Source organism: Glandiceps talaboti, chromosome 2 (genome assembly GCF_964340395.1).
Source record: "Glandiceps talaboti chromosome 2, keGlaTala1.1, whole genome shotgun sequence".
Lineage (NCBI taxonomy): Eukaryota > Metazoa > Hemichordata > Enteropneusta > Spengelidae > Glandiceps > Glandiceps talaboti.
This window is the reverse complement of record NC_135550.1, coordinates 32,941,299-32,951,167: the sequence shown is the minus strand read 5'-3', so window position 1 is coordinate 32,951,167 and position 9,869 is coordinate 32,941,299. Positions and strand designations below refer to the sequence as shown.

At 37.6% G+C, this 9,869-nt stretch overlaps 1 protein-coding gene across 1 annotated transcript; it reads left to right on the top strand.

Annotated features, from left to right (window-relative positions):
- Positions 1 to 3,410: 3,410 nt before the first annotated feature.
- Positions 3,411 to 6,218, top strand: LOC144453317 (univin-like). The gene is made up of 2 exons (XM_078144576.1): positions 3,411 to 3,720; positions 4,506 to 6,218. Exons 1-2 carry the CDS (start codon positions 3,411 to 3,413, stop codon positions 5,363 to 5,365), a joined length of 1,170 nt encoding a protein of 389 aa, XP_078000702.1. The 3' UTR covers positions 5,366 to 6,218.
- The last annotated feature ends 3,651 nt before the right edge of the window (positions 6,219 to 9,869 follow it).

Genomic DNA, 9,869 nt, shown 5'->3' with positions numbered 1-9,869 from the left:
AGTTGCCCACTGCCATCACCAACTTTTAATGCTAAACAGCTTACTCAATCCCATTGAATAAAGTTCGACGTGTTTACTAATAGTGGAACATCTGAACTCAAACCATTCTAGTGTCTCAGATTTCATTCCCAAAATTGTAAGTGACGTCACACAGCCAGCTAACATAGAATACCGCGTAATTCATGTACAATCGTGACTCATTCTTTTGTATCAAATCACATTCTATTATTCACACTTGAGCTGAATTTGTCAAGATTTTTGATTTAGTTATTGGCGTAATTATCCCAGCTAAGTTCGCCTAATCTTGGTTGTCTGACACCTAATACGGATTAGTTTTGCTCAGCTAATCCTTAGACCACTCCTTGTCTTCTTCTTCCACAACATTGTATTGTATTGTACCATAAAACATTTCAATGGTTATACTGACGTGTAATGAACGTCATTTAGTTCAAGTCAGGGCGATTTTAATTCACTTAAATTGTTTGAATACTTATAATTAGCTCAGTTCAAGACGTTAAGATCATTAGCAACAATCATAAAAAGAGTTATTCTTCCAAGTTTATTTCCTTGGATGAAAGAAAATTGAGAAGCAATTCTTCATTGTACATCTAATGACATAAAACTATTCAGAACTGTGTATGTTTAAAAATCCTGTGTAGGCTGTTTTATCTTCACAGTGCACTGTTCGTAAAGTTGAACATCGAACCTTTTCGGAATCACGAAATTCGTTCCGGATAAAAACACATACATGGAATTTTTACCTTGTGTGTTGTAAAACCGACCATCTTTAACAACAGTTTGTATGAACACTTGTACATATACACACGTAACGGTGTGAACCGATACTCGGATCTGCGACATACGACCTGACGATCTCGCTCTGGGCAAGTACATATTCTTGTCCTTGTAAAATAAAGAGAATAGGACCGGATAACTATAATTTAACATATGAGCAGAGCTTGTATGAACATTACTAGTAAGTTAAAAATGAGCTCTTCACAGCCAGTGAAAACTTCCTTATGATTGTTTTCTGTTTTATTTTGCTGCCTGCATACCACATGGTTTTCATTATGTGTTTTGTGCGTGTGTATTTATTGCTGACCTAAGCAGGTGAAAACATCTTCTGTTCAAGGAACGTGGTTCATCAAACTTTGCGCCGTTTATCTGTACATATTTCCAGTATGTATTATTTCAGGCGTTTTGACGATTGGTCACTTGATGGGCTATTTTTCTGTTCAGTGAGACGTGATTTTGTGTTGATAGAATTGATTGGTTGGTTGGTTGGTTGGTTGGTTGGTTGGTTGGTTGGTTGGTTGGTTGGTTGGTCTAGTTATAAGGCGTTGATCAACAGTCTGGCTGATTGATAGCCTATAATGCGTATTGGTCAGTCGATCGATCAACGGTGTGGGTGACTAACTGGCTAATGAGAAGTGCAAAACACGCTCAGACTGATTGGTTTATGCGGGTGGTTGGAGCTGTCAAATTTTTACTGTTATTGGATGGTATGCATTTGGACCAGACAGGTCATTAGGGCACTGAGTGCAGGTCATTCGGCCAACCAGTGGAAATAACGAACTGATGGCCAATTATTGTTACTTTTTAGTCAGTCGTTGCCGCCTTTTGTCTCGCCAGATCAAGCTACTCAAATTATGTTTGTTCTTTTTCAAAAGCAGTCAGGTTTTTGAATAAGAAAACGCAATGTTTTAAAATTAATGACGATTTCTTTCTATCGCAAAATGTCTACAAAAAAAATAAAAGAAACGACATTCACAAAGTAGAAGTAACAGTACATTATTTTAATACTCTTAATTCTATCCCATATAAATGGGTTATACATAAAATGGCATATCCCGGGTTTTTCCGTTATGTTCTCACAGGACCAGTCCATATAAAATCAGTCTGCGATATTATTATTTTTTCTTTTTGAAAAAAAACCAAACTTTTATTATCGTTCAGTATTTGAAAGTTTTAATAAACTTCTCAAAACAAACTAAGAAATACAAATTGCACTAAGGAAATGTAAATTACTTGTTTTTACGTGTTGATAATCACAGTGAAATAAGTTGCTGATATCATTTTCCGTATTTATTGAAAGAAAATAGTCCGAAGTACGTAATTTAAACCATGGCGTGTATGTGTAGGCTTGGCAATGGGTTTATGGCGAATTTCAAATTTGTTCAATAAACGAATGTGGATTTTGAAACACCTGTCAACTCGACAATATTCAAATAAGGTCAGTCGCGTGGACCGTAGGTTCCGTCGTACAACATCGGAAATAACCCAGCTACTAGAAGACGGGGGTTTAGTTCCTTTCACTTACCCCTAAAATGAAGAATTCTTCAAGTGTCTCAAAAATCCCATCGAAGCCAGTAAGTGTATGTTCTCTTCAATTTACCTTTGTTACAAAGCCATTTACTTGAGTTTCAAAAACAAGTGGAAATCGTCTTGTTTTCTATGCAGTTTGTCCACTCACCAACTATTTGCCTAATTTGTCATGCCATCATAAAAATTGGGGTTATGTTGGTAACCCCAAGTAACTGCATTGAGATTTTCGAGTTATTATTTTGAGTAGACAGAGCAGTGCGAACAATAACAGCTGCACCTCAATAGAAAACGGGTCTGATCTCTTGTGTTGGGAGATATTACGGCTACTTCATGTCACCAAATATAATATGACTTATGAGGACTTGGAGCCTTTTGGCATCACGAGACACTTCGGCATGTAGGGGATGCACCCACGGAAAACAAAAGACTTTATGCAAATGTTGGTGAATTCCAACAATTGTGTCAGGTGTGGTGAAAAGCATGTGTGAATCGTTAGTAAAGAATGGCAAAGAACCTGGCATTCTGACAAAACTTTGGGTTCACACATTATGTTTGTGCAGAGCATTTTTCTCTTGATGCTATAATCTATTAATTGATACCAAGGTGCTAATAGAAGCATTTAATTTTGTATCTGTTTTGGGAAACTATCGGTGTTGAGATCGAAACAATCGAATTTATCTTAGGTCGGAAAAGACCCCTCATTAGACATTGCATACATATCGGTGTCTGTCGGGTTTTAGGACGAAAAACAAACAATAGGGATAATATTTAGAATTTCATGAGGTTGTCTGACCAGACTGAGGGCAGTTTGTATAGTCGGATGCATTGAACTGTAAGCCGCAGGAGAGCAGACACATGTGGGTTGACGTCTCCAACAAACTTATCAACAAGAAGAGGCCGTCTGAATGCTGAACACGGTGTTTCGTCTCTCCACCACTCCACACTTATTGATTTCGACAATTTTGGGAGTTCTCGTCACCAAGGAATAGTTTTAACGACCTCAAGGTCCACCTGTGTTGCCAATTATTACGTCACATCCTGTTATCTGTAACCAAGATCTGAGGAGAAATTGTAACCGTCTCGGAATGTCTGTTACAAGTAATGTCTCAACCATGATTAGAAAGCTTCTCGCAGTTATATTCTTGGCGATATTGCTTACGTCAAGTCTAGCATCGCCAACGAACTTGGTTGACACGAAGATGTTAGAGAAGCGAATGCTAGCAGCCCTGGGCCTGAGTGAAAGACCAAGACCAAAACCAAATGTAGAAGTTCCTCAGTTCATGCTGGATCTCTATAAACAAGTGGAAAAGAACAAGCAGATATCGGATAGTCCGAGATGTCACTTTGTTGACAGTAACATTCCGGGCAACATTGTTCGCAGTTTTCCAAATCGAGGTCAGTGATATACTAGTATACATAGTTGGTTTACATACACATTAACACCATAGTGCTGCCACATATATTGAAAGTTAGAGGTGTGAAAAATCATATCACTCGTCGTAGACAAAGATTTCTGTATAGCTAGCCGTAAATTTTTAGTCAACCATGTGTCTGTGATGTTCTAACCCCAAACCTTTGTTGAATGCACGACCTAGTACGCAATCAATCCGTCATGCCTGCTACGTCAGGTCTCCGTTTACCATATTTCACACAGTTCAGGGTGAACCCCAGTTCACCGTCACAGTTCGAATCATAGCCCCTTACATTGTCCCACTTGTGATACCCCAGGCATGGATGACAAACAAAAGATATATAGATTGGAACACTATTTTAAACCCATATTTGTAACAGAAACCAGTGTAATCAACCGAAAATGAACAGACAAGTCGTTGATAAGCCTTGGGTCTGTCACAGCCATATCCAGGCTGTGATTGGTCAACTTACTTTTTGCATTTGAAATTGGAATTGGTCGCCCAATAAAACACCCTAGTGTCATCCAAAATTGTAATCTTAGTCAAGTTGGTAACATTTCCACAGTGGTATTCAATTACGTGTTTTACTTCGCATTTATGTTTTGTATCCGGATTGCATCACATTATCGTTTGAACTTGACATAGTTAAGTTAAAATATTTGACAAAATCATTATTTCATGAAAACCGGTTAATCAATTCGCTACAAATTGTAAGAATATTGTTATTGTTTTCCCACCTAATTTTCTTCTTTGTTACTTTCATCGCAGGTTTGACGTCGAAGGAGTCGTACATAACTAAAACTGACATTTGTTTCCGACGCAGACTTTTCTATAACATTTCAAATATTCCAGCTGATGAGAAGATACAGTCAGCTCAGATACGTCTGGAGTTCCCGTACAGTGTTTCTATTTCGATGGAACCACATGATTTGAAATACACTGTGAAACTTTACCAAATATTAAACAATGCAGATGCGAAGAACGTGTCGTATGCCAAAGGGAAACTGAAGCTTTTGGCCTCGCGAGATCTCCAGCGAAACAAGCAGAATTGGAGACCTTATGATCTTCTCAGCTCGGTTGAAAATTGGCAACGGCAACCGGGTTCAAATCACGGTCTCCTTCTTACAGTCGAAGTAACAGGCCTTGGTCTAAAAAATATGACAAGCCATCAGACGTATTGTCCAAGCTTTTCAGCCCATCAGCCTACTTTGGTTGTGGTTTCTGAGGACAACAGTCGATGTGAACATCGTTCTAAACGCCGTTCTCGTGCACAGGGCAAAAAGAAGTCTCCTAAGCCACCAGAAATAGTAGGGGACTGTCAGCGACGTCCCCTCTATGTAAGCTTTCGTGAAGTTGGCTGGCAAGAATGGATGATTGCACCAAGCGGTTATGAAGCTTTCCATTGCAACGGTGACTGTCCATTTCCGCTCAATGATCACCTGAATGGAACAAATCATGCTATTATACAAACTTTGGTGAATTCGATTGATCCGAATTTGGTCGAATCTAAAGCTTGCTGTGCACCAACTAAACTGTCCGCCATATCCATGTTATACTTCGATAACGAAGACAATGTAGTCTTGCGTTCATACGAAGATATGGTCGTAGAGGCATGTGGCTGTTTATAATTCCACTATCAACTTTAACTTGTCGCAGTGTACATCAACAGCTTCACCAATGGGAGCAGTAGCGAAGAACTATAATGCTACCGTCGATATTGTAAAGACAGTGTTATCACCAAAAATACCAATTTAGTTCTGAAATACACGCATCTGTGCAGTATATTTTGTCAAGAACATTTTTTTCTTTTTAATACTTTTTTCACCTCCTTTACTAGTCTTTTCAAGACATTATCTAGACCACAAAGGTTTCGAAGCTTTTAAAAGAGATATTACCACATTTGTTGAACCCTAGGTTAGGTAGGTATAAATCGTAGTGATTGGCCACACACATAACAAGTAATATCATGAAACCATGAATTCAGATTACAAACGTGGTGCTTTTCTGAAAATTTATGTTCCAAATCCTAAACTGTAGCATCTTTCACTCTCTGAAATGATTGCAAATATGATTTTAATGGATGTATTAATAATTCATTTATCAAATATCATAAAGCTTTTAGCACGTATCACCAGTTTTGTGAAAATGGTAACTTTTAGGATCAAAGTGATTTTAAAGCTGTTATAATCTTGTGTAAATACGTATTTTGACATTGTTGTCGACTTGGGACTGTTAGAGAAGGGGGCGGTATTTGCTATGTATGTAGTTTTTTTTGTAAGAGAAGGACAGACTCATACGGTGTAAAATGGAAGTTGTGTGTGTGATTTTGGACTATGTCTTCCCTTGTTCACCGGCATGTACACCTACTAGTAACAAAACTGCAACTTTACTAGACAGTATTAATTGGTTAACAATAGAAGGATTTACGCCTTTAGCCGAAGCCTGTCGTTCTTTCACGTAAATAAGACTTATGGAAATAAAGCTGACTCATTTGATGCATTCGATGTATTGTATGTCAATGTAGCGTCTGTCACCCCGATTTTCGACACAAGTGACCAAAAGTAACAACTGGCCATGAACGCCCAATGTCCACTCTCATCTTCCCCAAGACAAAGGCTGAAAACAAGAAAACCACATCTTAAGTATAGTAACAAAAGACCTGTATCAGACACTCTTACTTTCACTAATAATAACCACCGTCGGCGATTTTCCAGGCCAATTATTTAGCTTGTCTGTCTTGTTATTTTTCAAGCCTTTAAGTCATGTTTTGCCAAACGAGTTGCCTCTTTGCTGAATTTGTTTTTCACCTAATCCTGGATACAATAGAAATTGGTTTATTTAATTACAGTTACGATAACTGGGGGGTTCCAATATTTTTACATATATTCTTTGTACACATTGAAATCTAGCCATTGGGAAGCCAACTTGAAGTCGATGTGGAGGTGCCATCAAATCAATAACGTCATCAGCAACCAAATTTGTAGATTTAACTTCTCCTAAATGTACGCGCCATTGACCGTGTCGTCTGCTGCGTAGTCACGATTCTAGTCCCATTGACAGACAAAGGGGGAATATTTGCTTCATTTATTACATAGTCTCCAATCTTTTCTTGTTCTTGTTGTTGTTATTTCTAGATAACAACAAAGCCTCAAGAAAAAGAGCTTTCCCAAATTTACTCAATATTTCGAGATTGTTTTCTCACCAAATGGAGTTCTTTTAATAGGTATCATTACACGAAGTGTGTGGCTGTATCAAAAGCACATACTCGGACCGCGAATCATAAATCTCATTTCATGCAGCAGTTCATCACCGTTCTACCTTACATAATTGTCTTCACTTAGGCTGGTGCTAGACTAGACTAGTTACTTTCTTTTCACATTGGAATATTTAATCTCGCAAGTAAAATAGCCCCTCTCACAATTAGACCAAGACGTCGGCTCATTACACTTGAAGAATCCAGTTAGAGAATTACTAAACAGTTCGTGTTTTCTGAAAGAAATCAACTTCAGTTCATGTCTGAAACTTGTGTACATCAAATTTGTGCCCACGATATTACAAGTGACCGTGTACATATCAATAGTTCGATTGGGAAACTCTCCGCATCCCCCAGGATGAAACATTAACCACACATTGATTTGAATATCGTATGTAGAATTGGGGGAAAGTGTCATAACGCCTCATTTGATGAGTCTAATTTTTTATAATGGAAACAATGAAAAATATGGAACTAATGTATGCACTGTATTCCTCATGTATGTTTAAATTGCAGACTGCAGTGACACACAATTAGTACCTTCTTTCTTCATGTACTGCATGTACCAAATTAGCGGCCAAAGCGTCTATTAAAATATACTGTAATAGAAAATCCTGTGCTCGGCAATGTTGGTAGAGCAAACAGAATCAATTTTATTAAAGCAGTCACGAGGTAAGAAAATGATCGGCAATTATTTTTTAAACAATTTTCGTATTGGTACATTTGTAGTTGTAGATCGTACAAGAGAACTTGGTATATGAAGTAGATAATGCAGTGATTATTTCGGTTTTTTGGTTTGTAAAAAATTAAAGTTCCTGATATCAATAATCGTACTCGGAGCTCAAACAGCAGGACAAGAATCTACTTAACTTGAATCTCAAACCACGTGTATATTATCGTTATTTGCTAATAAGATAAATGATGAAGTTCTACATTCAAATTCGGTAAAAAAAATCTCGGTGCCAATCCCTCATAAGTCCCTCCGGTTTGTATTTTGGATCCGGATAAGTTTTATTCGTTTGTTTTTATGTATCTCCATTGTATAAGGAAACTAGTGTTGTTGAAATAGTTGATGCAAAGTCATAGCTAGCACTTGTTTAGTATTCATTTGAAATCAATTTTGAAAACATACACATATACTGCTGGTGATAGACTTTTGTGTATAACAACGTGGATATGACGAATATTGCATGTAGAGCAAAACCTGATGCAAAAATATTTCAATATTGTAATTTTCAAACTGCCTCAATAAGATTTCGTCTCATAAACTAGTCATAAGAGTGATGAGCAAATCACAAAGTTCGAATGTAAACAAAAACTGAAATCGTCGATTATTTCTTATCACGTTAGTGTTTTTTGTTGGCCGCAACACATAATTGACATAGCTGGGGTATATTTGTCTCTCTTTTTGGCTATCCTATCGATGGAAATCGTATTGCACCTAATATGAGACCAAAGACAACACGTACCGTAAACTTCTTTCATTTATACAAGTTAGAACCTTCATAAAACATTTGCTAAAGGAATCCTACATTCCTCTTCGTTCAACTCGTTTGATATTCCGTTCGTGTGCAAATTCATACATTGTACAGTAGCATTATTTTGTTCAAATTTGGCTATACACAATTAGTTGTCGAAAAAATTTCTTAATTTTTGAGAAGTAAACCTATAAGGTTTCGACAAATGTAAGTAGCCATTACCCAGGCAACCACACTGTTCTTTTAAATAGTTTTCTCCACCGCCGAAACAATTGCATATTCCTATATGAACTTGATATATACTGTCGTGTTCTAAAATTTCACAACAGTATTTGCATGAGTGCTAGTGTGAAATGGGTATAAGCCTCACACTCGTAATACTTGTATCTATGTCAGCGTAACATAAGTTTATCGTTCCTGTCTAGACCGAACAAATTAACCCATTTTCCATTAGAAAGTGAATGTTGAGTCATGAGTATTTCAAGTGGAACAAATTAGTAACTATATGACCAAAATACCATTTGCTGTACGAAAATATTTAGGCGCTCTAGGTCTGAAGTGGATTGGATAGGCGGTTAGATGGTAACCACACCACCTTACCCTGGCCCCCGCTTAAAATAACTTACAAACATTATGATTTGCGTTACAAGATAAGAGATTAGGGTGGGGAATCCGGAAACTAAGTGGGCATTGATCGCCTTAGAATCTGGACAGGACACGGACTTTATCCTTGGTGATTATTTATGTTTGCAGCAAAGAGAATCTGTTGCCACGTGGTCAGATTCTTTGTCGCAAATGTTTTTAAAAGTTAATGTGATATTTTCTTTTGGGATCAAAGTACTGCAACCTGTTCTACCTAAACACAAATATACAGCAAGTGTGTGATTTATAGCAATTCTTCATGTTCCCACGTTTGTGAGTCACTGTGACTTCCCGCATATCAGCACGCACGTAGATATACCCACATGCTGTCCTTATAGAAAATTAATGAATTTTTGAATAATTTATTCGATTTTAATACCGCCGTTCCAAGACTTTTCCTGTGTAGTGAAGTCAACTAATATACATACACTAACTCTGAGTGGACCTATAGGAAACAAAACGTGACGTAGTTCCAAATGTTTCCGTCTGTAACCATGAAAATTCCATGATTATTCGAAGGAAAAGGGCCAGAACAGTGCATTGCCATGCTTGTCTATGGCACAAACATTCCATTGCCACCTGGTGTTCACATCTAGACATTAGCAAACCAGAAGTATTCCATTTACCCAAGCCGCCAGTAATTGTGCATGTCACAACCAATTTGGTGAGTTGTCACTGCTATACTCCATGTGTTTTGTACACACAATAAAATTAGTCAAAGTGCATCTACTGTGCCTATGGCAAATGCATTCTCTATGG